Below are 19,255 nucleotides of genomic sequence, written 5' to 3' on the forward strand. Positions count from 1 at the left end.
GACAGACGCAAAAGAATCATTGGATTCTATTCCGGCCTGATCGAGAACCGACAGATGGATAGCCGTGCCGTGACAGGGTGCTTTGAACATTTCCACTGAGAGGATGGGAGGTAGCCACTGACAACGGTGAAACCCTTGCTTAAGCTTGCCATGGAAAGGAGTAAGAAGGATTGGATGAAGGCAGTAGGAAAGCAGAGAGACGGAAGGGACAGCATCTTCATACGCTTATCTGAAATTCCTACCAATGAATTACATAAGTATCTCTATCTTTATCTTTATGTTTTATTTGTATATCATTCATATCCATTTGAGTTTTCCTGACTAAGATTTACAAGGTGACCATAGCTTGCTTCATACCAACAATCTCTGTGGGATCGACCCTTACTCGCGTAAGGTTTATTACTTGGACGACCCAGTACACTTGCTGGTTAGTTGTGCGAAGTTGTGTTTATGCCATGGTATTGAACACCAGGTTTTTGGTTTCATCACCGGGGATTATTTGAGTTGTGAAAAGTATTGATCACAATTTCGTGCACCAGCTGCCTTTAGATTGGGCTGTGTTCCTTCATTTTGGGCCTGCTTTGGGCTCCTTTAGCGATTTGGCCGAGCTCTTTGAGAAGAGGTCGGATAGTCTGACCTGAAGAGGTCGGTCGGCTTGTCGCTAAACATCCCGGGTCGGACAGCTTGACCCAGGGTATGAACACGTACCTTAATTGCTTCTTCGACCACCCCTTGGCCTTCAAAGTACCTCTCCATTTGCCATAGGAAGTTCTCCACCTCTCGAGTGTCCCTCACACCCTTGAACTCCTTTGGCTTTGGGAGATCAATCTTGGTCGTCTCCCTTATAATGGTTTGTCGAGATTTTGCCTACTCGAACCAAACTCGAATTTCCTCAAATAGCTTCAAGGAATTCTCAAGCTTTTCTTCAATTTGGAGCATACCTTCTTTGAAAGCATCTAGTTCTCCCAACACGTGAGCCTTGAGGGTCTCTTTGTCATGTTCTATCCTTTGGAAGCGTTCATCCATAGAGGATAGAACATTTTCAAACATAGAAACTCTTTCTTCTAAGAAGTTAGAGTCCTTACCTCTAGGCTCACTTGAAGAACGGACCTTCTTGCCTCTCCATTGAGAAGGAATAGCATCCCTTCCCCTTTGAGACTCAACATGCTCAATGGTGATACTAGAAGTCATACCCACAAACCACTTGTGCTCTCTCTCAAACCTTGCTCTGATGCCAAATTTGTCACGGCATTTGACACACTCCAACGCTACCGTGTCGACACTCAGACTTACTCAACCTCTTGAGGTAAGACCAAGTCAGCCTAACCCTCAATGCTTAGCAAGAAAGCTAAGAACACAAGAGAACACAAGAGAAAGGAAGCTTGGTGGAAAGAACACTTTATTGGTCAAGTGTTTGTTACAAATGATTCACACACTATTCACACTAATTCTCATCTCCTATTTATAGCCATCCACATCCTCAATGGATGGTTAGGATTAAATCTAATCAACGGTCTAGATTAATCATCCAGAACCTTTTTTACAAATATCTATCCTACCACAACAATCTAAATGTTTCTAGATTATTCCATACCACTCTTTATACTTTTATATACATCTACACTCTTTTAGAACACTATGACTTTCCAGAGTCTTCTAGAACCTTCTAAGGTATTCCAGGACCTTCTAAAACATTCTAGAACGTTCCTGAACCATCTAGAGCATTCTCAAATATTCTAGAAAACTATACAAACACTGTTAAATTTAACTTTCTAAAATCTACTGTGACACACAGCTATACTACATACTCATAAGAATTTTGTGTGTATCGTTGAATTATAAAAAAAAGTTTAGGGGACTAGTACTTTTATTAAAATACTACATACTCATAAGAATTTTGTGTGTATCGTTGAATTATAAAAAAAAGTTTAGAGAGCTAGTACTTTTATTAAAATTTGGACAATACTTAATTATTAAAAAAAGTAAATAATTCTATACTATTAGATATAATTTAATATTATTAAAAATATTAATAATAATTAATTAACGACTATAAATTACAAAATTTGTTAATTTCTAATACTCCAAAAAATTATATTGTTGTGGTTACACAATCTTTGTTTTGTTATTTTTTGGAGGGTAATTGCCATCCCTTTTAGAAAGAACGTAAATCCCGCAAAGAAAAAGATAAATCATAAATGCAGCAATTCTTTTTAAACACTTTTTTATTTTTAGTGTAATAATTATATAGACTGTTGAGTGCATCTTGTAGCTAGACTGGGCTACTATATATAAATCATTAAGTAAATAAATAAATATTTAATTAACTTATATATAAAATTTAAAAATTAAGAAGATAATTAAATAAAAATTAGAAAGATATATTATGTTCATTCACTTTTTAATTTAGATACGGAAAAAAATAGTGTAAGACACGATTATAAAGTGTATAAGTATTTTATACAGTTGTGATGTCAAGAGTAAATCAGATCCTCCGATTTGTATTTAGAAAATTATAAAAATTTGTAGTACACAAATCGGACCGTCCGATTTATATTTTAGACAATTAAAAAAAATTTAATATTAAAATCGGACCATTCGATTTTTGTTTTTAAAATAAAAAAATTAAAAAATACAAATCAGACCTTCTGATTTTTCCTCCCACACAAATTGAACCATGCGATTTGGGTTTTTAATTTCTTTTAATAAAAAAAATTAAACAATCCGTTTTCTTCACTTCATAGTTTAAAAAAAATTATCCCCACATTCATATTTAGTACCACCCTGATAAAGCACTGAAACTTTGAGAGCACACCAACAATGAATAAAATAGAATGAACAATTACCAAGAAGAAAAAAAACAGGGACATATAAGGGTTGAACGGCAGAATCCTTTTTTTGTTATTTGAAAACAAATAGTACCAATATATATACAAGCTATCACTAATTAGGTTACATTGTTACTAATCACCTATAATTTAGCAACTATTTTAATTAGGCAATAGGCATGATAGTCACGTGATACCCGCCCTCAAGCTAGGAGTATAGAGATTCAATAATCCTAGCTTGCTACGACACGTGTTGAAGGGAGCCGGAGATAAAGCTTTAGTAAGAATGTCTGCTGTTTGTTCAGTTGTCTTGATGGGCAACAACTTCACCACTCCTTCTTGAGTCTTGTCCCTGACCAAATGACAGTCCACTTCCAAATGCTTTGTCCTTTCATGGAAGACGAGATTCGCAGCTATGTGAAGAGCGGATTGATTGTCACAAAAGAGACTAAAAGGTGTCTTATACTCAGCCTGGAGTTCTTTCAGAAGATACACTAGCCATTGTCCTTCTCTAGTTGCCTGGCTCATTGCCCTATATTCTGCCTCTGATGAAGAACAGGAAACAGTAGTTTGCTTCCTGCTGCGCCAACATACAAGAGTTCCACAAAAAAAAAACAATAACCAGTTACAGATCTTCTAGTATCTAGACAAGTTGCCCAGTCTGAATTAACAAACCCTGTGAGTTTCAAGTTATTGTCTTTGGACAAAAACAAACCCGAACTCGGATCACTCTTGAGATATCGAAGTACATGGAGACCTGCTTGAAAATGTTGATCAGTGGAGCAGTCGAGAAATTGCCTCAAACATCCTACAGCATATGAAATATCTGGTCGAGTATTGGTGAGATATAGCAACCTGCCAACTAGTTTCCTGTACCGTAGTGAATCACTCAACTTCGTCCCTGAATTCTTGAAGAGGGCAGCTGAATATTGCATAGGAGTGCTTGCTGGCTTGGCACCCAACATACCAAATTCTTCTAAGAGGTCTAATGTGTACTTGCGTTGGCAAATTGCCAGTCCTTTTGAACTGTGAACAAATTCCAATCCTAGAAAGTACTTCAGTCTGCCAATATCCTTGATTTTAAACTTCTCATCCAACACCTTTTTCACAGTGCTGATTTCTTCCATGTCATTTCCAGAGAGAATAAGGTCGTCTACATAAACTAGAATTGCTGTAAATCCATTCTCGGTGGCTTTAGTAAATAGAGAGTAATCATGTTTTGACTGAACAAAATCTTCTCTTTGTAGCACTCCAATCAACTTCAAATTCCACATTCTACTTGCTTGTTTTAGTCCATATAAGGATCATTCCAACTTGTAGACTTTTCCTTTTGGAGCATCAAGACCTGGTGGTGCTCGCATGTAAACTTCTTCGGATAAGTCTCCATGTAAGAACGCTGTGTTGACATCCAGCTGATGAAGGAACCAGTTTCTGCTTGTGGCAACAACAAGTAATATTTGTAGAGTGTTCATCCTTACTACGGGGTTGAACGTGTCGAGAAAATCAAAGCCAGGCCTCTGAGTGAATCCTTGTGCAACCAATCGCGCTTTATAGTGCTCTACTGTACCATCATGATTGTATTTTGTCTTGAATATCCACTTACAGCCAATGGGTCTCTTTCCAATTGGTAAATCAACTAGATACCAAGTTCTATTGTTCTCAAGAGCCAAAAGTTCATCTTGAATGGCTATTCTCCAACATTCGTGCACCACAGCCTCTTGATAGGATTTTGGTTCGGGGTCGGATGAGAGATGTAGTGCAAAACACTTATGATTTTGCGAAAGAGTATCATAATCTACTACCTCAGAGAGTGGATACCTGTGTGTGGTTGGCACTTAAGCTTTGGTGGATGTGGACAGAAGCATGCAATGATAATCCTGCAAATAAGAAGGGGGTCTTCTTTCTCTGGTGGTCCTTCTCGGTGCCATATGTGGGTGTGGTGTAATTTCAGCCAGTTGTACTTTTTCTGAATGTGCTAAAGATGTTTGTGAATCTTGTGTATCATGCAGTGTTGTGCCTGAAGTGTGTGAGAAAGTGCTTAGTACTTGTGTAGGGGAAGACATGGGATGTTCCATGATAACGTGTGGAGTATGTGTGGAAGTGTGTGTAATATGCGGTGGTTCAAGATATATTGCGAATAAATCAAGGTTAGTAATGTTGTGAGATGGTATGCATGTATGTGATGCATGTTGGGAGCTTGAGTTATTGTCTTTGAACTTGTATGGAAAATGAAGCTCATAAAATTATACATGTCTTGAAATAAAAAGTTCTCTAGAATTCAAGTCAAATAGAATGTATCCTTTGGTTCCTTGTTTAAATCCCAAAAATATACATTTTCTAGTTCTGCTATCTAATTTTCTTCGATTAGCAGTTAAAGTGGAAGCATAAGCTAAACACCCAAACACTTTCAAAATTTTTAGATCAGGTAATTCATGAAACAAAATTTAAAATGAAGATTTTTCATGCAATTTTTTACTAGGCATTCGATTGATAAAATGGACAGCATGGCTAACAGCAAAATGCCAAAAAATTTTAGGAACATTGGATTAAAATATGAGGGGTCTAGCTGTGTTGAGAATGGTTTGATGTTTCCTTTCCACACCACCATTTTGTTGTGGAGTCTCAACACAACTAGTTTGATGTTGTATGCCTTTGGAATAAAAAAAGGTTTTAAGATGAAATTCAAGTCCATTATCATTTCTTATGCATTTTATAGTTTTTTCGAATTGAGTTAGAATCAAATTAACAGAAGCCTGTAAGAGGAACTTGCCTCTGATTTGAATTTCAAAAAAAATATCCATGTAAATTTACTTTTTTCATCTACAATAATAAGAAAATACTTGTAACCATTAATAGAAGGAGTAGCAATGGGTCCCCATATATCCACATGAATAAGATCAAAGCAACATTTTATTTCTGTAACACTGTCAATAAAAGGTAATTTTCTTTGTCTTGAAAAATGACAAGAATCACATGGTATGATGTTTTTACAATGAATGAATGGGTGCAGTTTCTGAATGCTATGCATCCTATCTTGTGGCATGTGTCCTAGTCTAAAATGCCACAAAACTTCTTTATTATCTAATCCAGGTGCTATGTCTATTTGTGCTATGTGTGATATGACTTGAGTTGGAGGAGAAAATAAATTCTGATTTGCAGACAGTGTGAGCATGTAAAGTCCTTGATCCACCTCAGCTGTGCCAATCATCTTCTAGGTATTCAATTTTTGAATCTCACATCTTGAGTCAGTTATAGAACACTTACAATGCAAATTTTTAGTTAATTTTAAAACTGAAATGAGATTAAAATTGAATGATGGAATATACAATACATTGGTGAGAAATAAGTCTTTGCTGAAAAAATAGTGCCAATTATTTGTGTTGTAATTTGTGAGTCATTGGAAAGTTTAACTAAAACAGGATTGATGTGTCTATAACCTGCAAAATTTGATATGGTATGAGTAACATGGTCAGTGGTTCCTGTGTCCACAATCCAAGATTTTGAAAAGAAATTTTTTATTGTAAGCAAGTAAGAAATATGTGTACTCATTGATAAAGCACAAAAGTTACCTGAGGTGTTGGAAGGGTTGATTGAGTGAGGAGCTGGATTGGCACTTTGAGACTGAGTGTCTTCTTGTTGGAGGATAGACATAAGGAGTTGCCTTTGTTCAAGAGACAATGTCACTGTAGAGCTAGTTGGATCTGCCAGTTGAGTTGAGTTTGCACTGCTTTTGTCATCACATTTCTTTTCTGCAGCCATATTGATGCTAGCGCTTCTAGGCTGCTGCTTCATATGGGAGGGAACCCGTGTTTTTGGTAGCAAACATCTACCAAGTGCCCAGCCTTATTGCAAAATGAGCAGATTTTAGGGTAGCCTCGACCAAAATTACCTCGATCCCTCCCTCTATTGCTTCTTCCATATCCACCCCTACCACGAGAATTGAATCTTGAATTACCGTCACGGTTAACGAAGCTATTAGAATTTGCAGCAGCGAGCACAATTTGTGGATCATGTACATTTTTGTCAGTCAAATTCAAATGTCTCTCTTGTTATGTGAGCAAAGAAAAGATTTCATTAACATCTGGAAGAGGTTTAGCAAGCATGACTTGAGAACGAATATTGTGGTATTGCTCATTTAATCCTCTAAGGATCGAACAGTATAAGTCTCCTTTTCTGAATTCGAAGCTTTTCCAGCCCACAAACACACGTGGATTCACATGCTATACAATTTTGTAAAGTAAGCAGTGATGCTTGAATCCCCCTACTTCAAAGAGAACAATTTTTCTTCCAATTCTGCAATCTTAAAGATATCACCTTGATAGTAACGATGCCTCAAATCATTCCAGATATCCACAGCTATATCATTCCAAATGACACTTCTTAAAATTTCATTACTCAGGGATTGAATAATCCATGCCACAACAAAGATATTACACTTGTCCCAAGCTGAAAAATTAGTATCATCTACACTCGGTTTCGGTAATGTGTCATCCATAAAGCCAAGCTTATTCTTAGATTTTAGCGCAACTAACATTGCTCTGGACCATTTATTATAGTTCTTGGTATCCAATTTGACAGAAATAATTAAAACCCAGGATTTTCGCTTGGATGAAGAAAGAATACACTTGAGGAATCAGAAAGAGGACTCACACTTTTACGATTCAATTGCGACTGCAAGTGCTTGAGTTGATTGAGGAGATGAGATAGAGTGTGAACATCAAACCCTGGAGAAGCACCATCACTGAAAACAGAGTCTGCCATGGAGTTACCACGAAATTGAACAAATCAAAATCTTTTCTTCGCTTATTTGTTGATTGGAGTCGCCATCTTGCACACAATTGCAGAAAAAGGTGGCGATGTACTTCCAGCAATTTCTATTGGAGAGTTGTGTGAAGAAAGAAAAAGAGAAGAGAAAAAAGGCTCACCGCACCATGATAAAGCACTGAAGCTTTGAGAGCACACCAACAATGAATGAAATAAAATGAAAAATTACTAAAAAAAACAGGGACATATAAAGATTGAACGGCAGAATCCTCTTATTTTTTTATTATTTAAAAACAAACAGTACCAATATATATATATATAAGCTATAATTAATTAGGATACATTATTACTAATCACCTTTAATTTAGCAACTATTCTAATTAAGCAATAAACATAATAATTACGTAATACACCTACTTCTATAATCATACACAATACACACAAAATTTACATATCCAAAAAATGAGCCCCGCTCATTTAACAATAACATATATGTGGAATTTTCTTTTCTTTTTCTTGATATGACCATGACCATATATATCAAATTATACAGACCAATCATACATCACGGGTGGGAAGACTGAACAATTATTGATTCAATCAAAATGAGATTGCACAGGTATATTAGGGAAGTGAACTAATACGGTCCCATTCATCAATAATCTAAAAGAATATAACGATGATTATGATATAGTTATGAATAGTGATATGAGCGCAATAAAGCAAGAGCAATTTCAACGTTAATTAACCATCAGTCTTTTAACTCCTACTAAATCTTTTGCAAAAGAATAAAAATACGTAGAAAATTTTTAAATAAATTTAATTTCAGAAAATTAAAATACCATCACTTTAATTTTTAATTTTTTTAAAATATATTTTATTTTCATACAAATAAAATTTGAATAATAAAATAATACTTGAAATACATGCACCCTAAAAATAACTAGGTTTGGCATTGTTTGTGAATTGTGAGCAGAACTAACTTTAGAATAATGGTTAAACGCGCGCCTTAGCATGTTATGTTAGTTTGCTATATATTCTGTTGACTAATAAAATGAATAATAATGTAAATAGTGGTACTTTAACTGCATAAGGACAACCGATAAGGATCCAAGTTGCCTAACCTTAGTTTGGATTTTCGAACGTACAATGCAATTTGAGTTATAATATTATTATTCCATGTGTGACTTTGAAAACTAAGCAGGAGTAGTAGTAGCGTAGTAGTATAGTAGCTAGCAAAGTTGGTTATTCTTTATCTGCCGCCAAATCAGAATTGAGTCTTTCGACTTTTCAGATGCATCAGCACCAATGAAGATAGTGACAAAACTATCCACAAATTATTAATCAATATCAATATTCAAGAAACTACTGTTAAATAATTAATAAATAAATGCATATTTAGCCTCATACATTTGCTTTTCAAATAGCCACGTAGATCTATTTTAGGTTTGAATTTTGAAATGCCTAATTTGCCCTTTGAGGTAGTGAGTGTGTGACGTGGAACAAGTGAGCGTAAATGTGGACACTGAATTGATATCAATAACAAGTGGCGTGTGTTATTGATTGCATTCTCGTAGGCCAAAGACCCAGACTCTGCTCTGCTGCAATCACGTACTTTAAGATGACCTCACCCCCACCATTCTCAAAGTCACAAGAAATTAAACACTCAAAAAGAGTATCGCTTCATCGCATGCTCATCCCAATCGTAGGTATTTTGTCATCTATATAATGTGCTGTATAAATTGTCTTTGGTTGGATGCTTATTTTCAGTGAGTTGTATAAAATTATGTAAACATTTATTCGTCTTGGCGACTGAAATAAATTAAATAAAAAAAAATAAACAAAATAATAAATTGTTTAAATGGAAGGATAATTTTATTTAAAACTACTTTTAAACTTCTTCTAAGGTAAAAGAAGTTTTGCATGCGAAAGTTGTAATTTTATCGTTATCTTTGTCATAGTATCTGCCACCGTATTTGCATCTTTTATAATTAAACGGAAGTCAACACGCCAATTCCAACGCATGATATCTCTTATTTTGAGCACTAATGAATCAATAAACCCAAAACCATCCTGAGTAATAAGATTAAATGCTTCAACACAATCCGTCTCACAAATAACATCTCGTTGACCCACATCCTAAACTAAGAGATATCATCTCCAAATAACAAACAATTCTCCTTAAAAAATACTATTACTCTCGATCATTTCCAAACACCCCATTTGTCAATTCCTATTACAATCTCTAATAACACAAGCAAAACCAACACTATCACCCAAACCAAAATAATTAGCATCACAATTAATCTTAAAAGTACCAATAGATAGAAAATTTCAAAAACCCTTTAGAGTAAAAAAAATTGACATACATTATAATTCAAAAATATTTCTAAACTCCTTTTCTAAAGTTAATGCCAGACAAATTTATCCGTTATATATATTTATTAATTTATAATTAAAATATATTACGTAATATTTTATCGTTATAATTGAATTGAATATTTTTTATCTCTTTTCTATTTTTTTATTTTTTTACTTATTCAATCTCTTATATATTATTTTTAATTATTAATTACTAATTTTACAATTAATATATATCATATGACATTCTATGTTATTAAAATATATCACATATTATTTTATGTTATTGCAATTAAAATATTTTTTGCATTCTATTTTTTTATTTTTTAATTTATATACTACAATTTCTAAATTTTATTACCAAAATATTATTCTTTTTAAATTATTTATTTACATGCTACTGTTTTGTCACGATAACACTTTTTTTGTTTATTTGATAAAATTTTTAATATTTATTACAAAATCATTACGTACTATTAGCTTTTAAAATTTTATAATAAAAAAATAAATATTGAACAACAGCTTATTTTAAAAACCTTACAGTTTAGTAATGTTCATAACATTATTACGGATAAACATACTAGTTTTAATAATTTATATTGTTTTCAAGGACACGTAACTATATAAGTTTATGGCAAATATCTATTACTCGATTTAAAAGGCTACCCATGAACGCAAATATGCCCCTGTTTTGTTTGGGAGTTCTTAGGATAGTTTAGTAAGGAGGAGCAGAACTGGGCCCCCAATTGGGGGATCTGACTAATTAAGGCCCGTACCATGTTACTGGAGGATGCCCAAAAGGATACCGTAGGTTGGCCCTTGCAAATCAAAAACTGTCAGGCCTAAAATTGCAAATGAAGAGACTGAAACTAATAATTTACATTAACAAAACTGATATCACATCAACTAAGTTGGGTTGATACAGTGTTAACTCACTAATTCGTTTAAGTGTTGGAGTTTTAAATTTTGTTTTGTGAATACAATAATTCATTGGCCAATAATAAACCTTTAAATAAATATCAGTACATGCGGCGAATTAGTTCTTGACTTACTAGCTTGGAAAATACCACGAAAAACAAAGAAACTGATATCACATTTGCATTCATTTGCCATGTCGTCTCATAGACTAAAAATTACCGACTCGAACAGCATAGATCACTTGTTAGTTGTTACTTGAACTATATTTACAGTCTCTTTTTTGTCATGAGAAAAATCTCTGTTGCGATTGAAAAAATTGTCTTAATGCCAATAGTAGTCAGTAATAATTATATATGGCTGGTTTTGTGTCTCCATAAACTAACTATGGTGTTCATGGCTCCTATTTTGAGAACGAGAAAAAAAAGAAAGAAAGGAGAAGTAGAAGAAGCTTCTTGTTTTCAAAGAAAGAAAATAAAAAAGGATTATTTCACATTAGGCGGTTCAGTGAATGTGTGTGTGTCTTCTGATTCAAGCATTGGCTGCTACTACTACTACTGATAGGTAATCTTCTTTTCTTTCTGGTTCCTAAACTCTTTGTTATATACTGTTTTGAGTGCAGGTTTTTTTCTTTTGACCATAATATAATGAAACCTTGTCTATTCATTCATTCATTGCCGTTGGTTTCAAGTAACTATTCCAGCTTTGCCACCGGGCATGCATGTGACTCTGCTCATCAACACTCTACTTTCCTATCTCCTTTTCTCATATGCTTTAACCTAATTGTGTCTTTATTTATGCATGTTGATGAGGTAGAAAACTGGTTTGTTTGTTTATTAGTCTGAAACCCTGACTCATATTTCACTGTCACCTGTTTTCTCAAATGAATTCACTTCTCTGAGATCTCAACCTACAATGGTTATTTAAGGTATAAAACTGCATTAACATCAGATATTTCATTTTTTACATTCACAAAAATAGAAATATACTCTGTGTTTGTTACATGTATTATACTGTAGTGGAATATTCAACTCAATTGTTGCATTGATCGTGGTCTTTAACCAATTGAAATTAAAACTCCAAACAAGCTTTTCTGAACTATATCTTTAAGATTAGCCTCCTAAATATTTTTCATTTCCCTTTGGTCAAGATTGGTACCACCAAACATAGTGCTAGGTTAGGTAGTGCGTTTTATGCCAAGCAGATGCATAACCTTTGAAAGGAGCCCTTCCGTTTTGACTATGACGACTAATCCATCTCTTCCTGGAGCTCATCCCAAAGAAGAACAGATTCTCATTGAGTTGAATTTCTATAACTATCATTCTTAGTAATGATATAGGCTCAGGAAATATATTCTCAACATCCTTAACTCTCAGAAGCAGCTGTGGGGACTGATCCATTCTAAAGGCCTATTAGACTCCGACGCGCAAGACTTGTTATGAGAGAACAATTTTGGATAGCCACACTAATCCAGAACTTCGGCTGTGTTTGTTTTTTAGAACAAGACAAAACAAAATATTGGGAACGAGATATAAATTTTTGTGTTTTTGTATTTTATTCGGTAATAAACTAAAAAAAATTATAAAAATCTAATTTATTCTCATTTTTTGATTTAAAAAAATTTGAGATGAAAAATATAATAATAAAAAATTAACAAAAATAATAAAAAAATAAAAAATAAGTTGTGTCCTTCCTATAAGGATGAATACAAAATATACTAATTTAATATCCATGAACATATTGTTTCTATCCATATCTCCTCTGTTTTGTGTCTTTGTGTCCCTACGCAGCCGTCAAGATGTTGAATATTGTTTGTGGAAGCTTCACTGTAAGGAATTTCGCAGAAGAATAAAGAAATCCTCTCATAATACAGAGAATGATAAGTAAAACTTAGAAAACACTATGGAGTTTAAGAAGTGGCCTTGTTTAGAAAAGGAAATGGATCTCTACTCCTTTTGATTCAGAAACAATGCTGAAATGTCGACAGTTTTGTCATCGTTTCTTGGTTTGTATGGAGAATCTGGCCAGGTACAAATAAAGAGTATGCAAACCTTGAAATTCACCTAAAATTTATTAGTTACTTTCAGAGATTGATGCACCCGAAGGAGGATTCCTAAAAGAATGGTGGTCTATGTTCTACGCCATATATGTCTATAGAAATACAAACAAAGGTGGAAGAGAATCAATGATTTATATGTTCTTGACAAGTGATCAAGAAAATCCAAAATGTCGTAGGAAGGAAGAAGAAAGAATGAAGGAGGAAGACCAATAATGGAAATGAAATCGTTTCAGATTTCATTCATAGCTTGTCGTGAGGTAAAAAGATTACTCGCACTGAAATGAACGATATATAGAGGGCATTGATGTTTATATGCAAAAGTTATATTATATGTCTTCTATTTGAATTTATGTTATTCGTAATAACTTTAGATTAACTAAATTTTGTTTCGTCTTTGTTGTTTCACTTTATCTATTGAGCTTTTCTTTAAAAAAAAAAAGCTAATCTTCATTTCGTTAAAATTATTTGTAGATAAAAAATGTCAATAATCCAAATTAGTAATTAATCAATTATTCATATGGATCCTTAACATTAATTTCCTTCAAATTATACAATTCCTATCTACCTTATTACCGTTAGTGATCCTAGATTTTAATCCATTCTCAAAATTTTAACTAAAATTTCATTAAATACAATCTCTTTTGATCTAATCATTTATCTGTCATTTTTCGATTAAATGTTAATAAAACCAACAAAAATTTAAGTTATAAATTTTCATATTTAAAAATTTTCAAAGTTTAAGAGGGAACTATTTGCATTATAAACCATTTTAAGGCTAAAGTGCACATAGCCACATAGTATAACAGGTAAAGGGAATGTTAAAGTTAAACTGTAAATTTAAAGAAAAAAGGTTAAGGGACTTAAACTACGGATGAGTGGGCCTCGTACAGAATATGAAGCCCATACTCCTTCCAAGCTTTTGCCTGGGTTTGTTAGGATATGGGCTTATGAAGCCCAATTAAGGGGCCCTTAAGAGAGGAGTAGAATATATAAAAGCAGAGAACGAGTTAACCCTATCTTCTCTGACCAGCCGCATGTTCTAAGCTCAAAATCGGAAGGCACGCAGAGAGCTCGCAACGGCGGCATCACAATGAAGGTCTTCTTTCAAAACCCTACTTTGTCTTCAGCTTCGATTTTTTTTAATGTTTTTGTGGCTGAGCAACAATCTTCGAATTTTTTTTTTCTGCAGTTCAACATTGCTAATCCCACTACTGGATGCCAGAAGAAGCTCGAGATCGACGATGACCAGAAGCTGTAATTTCTTCGTTCCTCTTTTCAATTCTTTCTTATTGCTATTGTTGTTGTTCTTGTGTTGTATACTGTGTTATGTTAAAGATTGCCACTTTGAAGTGGCGCTGCTCTGGAACAGCGCTTCTTTTAATTTTGCTTTATACATTATCGTGCTCCGGATTTCTTGTTAGAATTTGAAGCTTTGTATTTTTTGCCCCATTGCTGTTTAGTGCAAATGTAGTATTTTTTTTTCAGATTCATCTATTGATATCGATTACATAATGAACCCTAGTTTCCTTATGGCAACATGTTCGTGCTTTAGATTGATTGTGAGTTTGTTATTCTGGTTGTTCATTATGCTGACTTTCGATAGATGATGTTAGATTGTTAGTTTTTCGGTAGAGATTTGTTCATACTGAATTTTGTTCGTCATATTGTTATTCTACTTTAAAATGCAGACGTGCATTTTGGGACAAGAGGATCTCACAGGAGGTCCTTGGTGATGCTCTTGGAGAGGTATGTTGGATTCCCCTTGAATATTCGATGTCTTCTCTATCTCTTCAATAGTTGTTCCATTATTTATAAACCTTTTTCATACAGGAATTCAAAGGCTATGTCTTCAAAATCACTGGTGGCTGTGACAAGCAAGGATTCCCAATGAAGCAAGGAGTGTTGACCCCTGGTCGTGTTCGTCTTTTGCTTCACAGAGGTATGATTATTGTAAAGCTTAAAGGTTCCTTCCTTGGTTGACTATAAACTGTTAAATAATACACGCCATTCATTTTGGCTTTGTCCTGCAATAAGTAGGGTGCATGATTCATGATTTTCATTACCAAGTGTTATTTAGCTCTTTTGACTTAATGTTGATTGCCATGCACTGGGCAGGAACTCCTTGCTTCCGTGGATATGGAAGGCGCAATGGAGAGCGTAGGAGAAAGTCTGTTCGCGGGTGCATTGTCAGCCCTGATCTCTCAGTTTTGAACTTGGTGATTGTGAAGAAGGGTGACAATGATCTTCCCGGCCTGACTGATGTTGAGAAGCCAAGGATGAGGGGGCCAAAGAGAGCATCCAAAATCCGCAAGCTGTTCAACCTCTCAAAGGAGGATGATGTGAGGAAGTATGTTAACACCTACCGCAGAACCTTTACAACCAAAAATGGTAATTTTGTTATGCACCGAAATTTCTTAGTCTCTTTATGCTTCTGTCGATATGAACCAATATTGGTTCAATTAGTGATGAATTCTAGGCTGAGTAGTGGATGTTTGGTTTCAGGCAAAAAGGTGAGCAAGGCTCCTAAGATACAAAGACTGGTGACACCTTTGACACTCCAAAGGAAGCGAGCAAGGATTGCTGACAAGAAGAAGAGAATTGCCAAGGCCAAGTCAGAAGCAGCAGAGTATCAGAAGTTGCTTGCATCGAGGTTGAAGGAACAGAGGGAGCGCCGTAGTGAGAGCTTGGCCAAGAGGAGATCCAAGCTTTCCAGTGCGGCTGCCAAGGCAACTGCGTAGGCCCTCATTTCAGGGGTAGTGTGGTGAAGTTGTAAACTTCATCCTAGTTTTTGGTAGTCCTTATTTTCCATGAGGGTGATTGTGATAAACATTAATGGTTTCTTTATTATGTTGAGTTTATTGACGGATTTGGCACCTATTTGTTTGAGAGTTAAATTGAATTGAAGATTTTCGTCTAGCTGAAATTTCCTAACGAATGGATTACTTTGATTATTGCCTTGAAATTGTATGTTTGCAGTGGGTGGGTCTGATCTCAAGTGTTATTACATGTAATGAAAACACTCACTTCAACAGTACTGCAGCCGAATTAAATAACCGCAGGATAGCCATATAATGCGATGGCTTGATGAAATTGGTTGATACATTCAATAAGCAATACTGAATAATACAGGTTATCCAACAAAGAAAAATGAACAATTAGAACGTGACAGTGTGCACATCTCCACGCGTTAGCCGTCTAGCCCCCCACCATACCTTTTGACTTGAGTATCGATCAGTTGCACTTGCACTGTTTGGCAACGATGTCTTGCAAAGCTTTCCTTGGCGTCCCTTATAGGCTAGTCTCCATTAGTGCTTCAAATTATTCAGCATGTATGTATAGGTCTTTCCCTTTTGGGGGTTTGGTTTCAGGTAAAAACGTTATAATAGGGAGAGATGCTACAAAGGAAGGGCGTGAAACAGAGCCTTGAGCGAGAGAATGAATGAGGCAAGAAATAAAAGTTCCAACAAGAGTTTCTATTTCCTAATACTAGCTCTAAATTTTTAATTAAACAAGAAACATGAAAGAAAGCGGCAAAATCTGCATACTGTGGCTGATTAATAGCTCCATTCAGGAAAAGAGTTGAACTTGGCGGGCGAGATCTAATGTCGCTCAATAGGAACAGTTATGCATAACTACCCAACTCCTCATTCACAGAAATGATTACTTAAGACAACGTGTAGGCACTAGCGTGAAAAGCCAGGTGGTTGGAGCAGTTGGTCAAAGGAGGTCATCTCATGCATGACATCTGGATGAGACCACAACCTTAGATATGCGTCATTTCAACCTACCTATCATTCTTTTTTAACTACGCATAATCATTATAGACACAAACAAGCCATGAGGTGGATATAATATAACATCATATATACATACATCCATATTCTCTAATCTCTACGACTACGACTATTCAAAAGTTATTGTTATGTATAAGGTCTGCATTACTTAGCTTGTTCCCAGATTTTTCTGGATGACATACATACACGACACACATGTATGCTCCTTGCAGTTTGTGAAGTACATTGAACTCCCACTCTCTTTCCATCATGTGCTTAACGAGGCCGGAATCTAGATCTGCTTCACATATGTACCTATAATCTATTATTGCTTTTAAAAAAGATTAACAACAAGCATAGAAGGGGATAATGAACCAGATTCTTATAATACGTTTTGATTCATAAGTAAGTCATATAAAATAATTTAGAGTAAGTGGTTATGTTTGTTGCTAAAATTTGAAAAGAAATGTCGATAAAGAATGATTGTTTATCTAGTAGAAAAAGAAAGTGACATTATATATAATAGCACATGCATGTACGAAAAGAGTGGAAGCAGCAAGAGAACGCGCCACTCCCTCCCCTCCCCTCTGAGAAAATTAGGTTTGGTCTTTGCACTTTTTCAGTGCATTATTATTTCTTGTGCACTGTATAGTATACTATATGACATGCAGCAATTTCATTACTCCTTTAATTAATTTAACATGCCAACTATAATCAATCATTGTTCAGTCCTCCAAATATGATACCATGCATATATAGCTAGCTGTCTCACTGTCTCTCACTATGGAGAAAGAAGGAGAGGTCAGTAAAGAGCAAGTTGCTGGGCCTCTGCCTCCACCTCCGCCTCTGCCTCCGCCTCGGCCGCCGCCACAGCATAAATGCCCACGGTGTGATTCAGACAACACCAAGTTCTGCTACTACAATAACTACAGCCTGTCACAGCCTCGATACTTGTGCAAAGCATGTAAGAGGTACTGGACACAAGGTGGAACCCTCAGGAATATTCCTCTTGGTGCTTCCAAGAACAAGATCAAGAACAAGCCCAACAAGCGTACCTTCAACACTGCTACTACTACTTCTTCTTCCTCTCATCATCATGCTGCTGGTTCTACTGCATCATCATCAGCAGCAGCAGCAGCAACATCAGGGAGCAGCATGGCAGAATATACAACTGCTGCTGCTTCTCACCTTCATCATCAATGGCCCTCTCATGCCAACTACTCTTTCTGGAGTACTACTGTCTGCACCACTTCTTCCATAAGCGCTAATAATAACAACTCTTCTCAGTCACAGACCAATATCATGCCAAGAACAGCAGCTTCTTCCTCTCCTTCTTTCATCACACCAAATCAATGGCCACATCTCAAATGGAACCACCCTATGCCTCCTCCATGATTGCATTGCATTTGCACCATCTCCATCATCATATTATTAATTATTACCAGTTTACCACCTAATGTTTAATTTCTGTCATTTCCTTTTCTGGTTTAATTTGTATTAGGTTTGGAAATCTAATTTTAATTTCTTTACCATTTAATTCCACCAAAGATATATATGCCCAAACTGACGTCTAAAATGAAGATATAATATGTATAATTGGTGATCACCAAGAAATCAAGAGTGTCCATTTTCTTTCTTAGTTCAAAAAGACGATGGAAGAATTGGAAAAGATGGTTCCGTGTTGAGCATTGTCGATCCAAATGCTCTAAGATTCACAACTCAGCTCTGTGCGCGGTTCACTCATCAGTACGTCATCGCTGCTATGCTTTATGGTGCAGTATGCAAAACTAGTTTATTTAATTGTCATTGTTTTCCATTAGAATTAAGGTTAATTTACTTCACATACACTTAGAGGACTTCTGAAAGCAGAAGCTTTAATCAAGCTTTTAGATACTATATAATTAAGGAAAAGTTTAGCAGCGGACAACTTTATTAAATTCTGGACAACATGTAATCAGTAAAAGAAAAATGAATAATCACACACCATTAAAAACATCATTGATGACTACTTGATAGCTACAAATCATAAAAATTACTGACTCTAGCACTCTTCATTAATTAATTTGCTGCAAACATTCAAGCTCACAAAATATTCTACGAACAAACCAACTAATTAAGACAGCATAAATCAGAGCTGAGTAATAGCGGATTTTGATATAGCAACTAGATTTTGATATATTATAAAAATATTTTTTTATTTAGAGTATGGCTAAATAAATAAATTATATTTTTATACAAAATATCTGCAAAAAAAATATTTTTGATATTTTTATTTAAATAATTGTTAATTGTTAATACTAGTCGTGACATTTCTACCATGTGCATTTTATGAATGATGAGACCAAGTCATATATATCTGGACCAAGTCATATTTGGATGTTGAGGCAAAGAATTTTCGAAAAACAGAAAATTTGTGGAAATAAGAATCATATACAAACTATATCATGGACTGTACGTACTCATACACGGTTAAAAAGTGGCAATCATCTGATCTAATTCAATTCTTGAATAGTGATCTTGCACGAATAATATAATTTGTGTGGCATGCGTGAAGC

General features: G+C 35.0%; 2 protein-coding genes across 2 annotated transcripts; both read left to right on the top strand.

The window, feature by feature from the left end:
* The first annotated feature begins 13,934 nt into the window (after positions 1–13,934).
* On the top strand, positions 13,935–15,843 carry LOC107480788 (40S ribosomal protein S6). The gene is made up of 6 exons (XM_016100961.3): positions 13,935–14,023; positions 14,117–14,181; positions 14,616–14,673; positions 14,758–14,866; positions 15,043–15,315; positions 15,430–15,843. The coding sequence occupies exons 1-6, from the start codon at positions 14,018–14,020 to the stop codon at positions 15,663–15,665; spliced, it is 747 nt and encodes a 248-aa protein (XP_015956447.1). The 5' UTR covers positions 13,935–14,017; the 3' UTR covers positions 15,666–15,843.
* Positions 15,844–17,188: 1,345 nt separating this feature from the next.
* On the top strand, positions 17,189–18,232 carry LOC107480722 (dof zinc finger protein DOF1.6). The gene is made up of 2 exons (XM_021139010.2): positions 17,189–17,300; positions 17,430–18,232. The coding sequence occupies exon 2, from the start codon at positions 17,484–17,486 to the stop codon at positions 18,093–18,095; it is 612 nt and encodes a 203-aa protein (XP_020994669.1). The 5' UTR covers positions 17,189–17,300; positions 17,430–17,483; the 3' UTR covers positions 18,096–18,232.
* Positions 18,233–19,255: the final 1,023 nt, after the last annotated feature.

The sequence above is a fragment of the Arachis duranensis genome, chromosome 3 (genome assembly GCF_000817695.3).
Source record: "Arachis duranensis cultivar V14167 chromosome 3, aradu.V14167.gnm2.J7QH, whole genome shotgun sequence".
Classification (NCBI taxonomy): Eukaryota; Viridiplantae; Streptophyta; class Magnoliopsida; order Fabales; family Fabaceae; genus Arachis; species Arachis duranensis.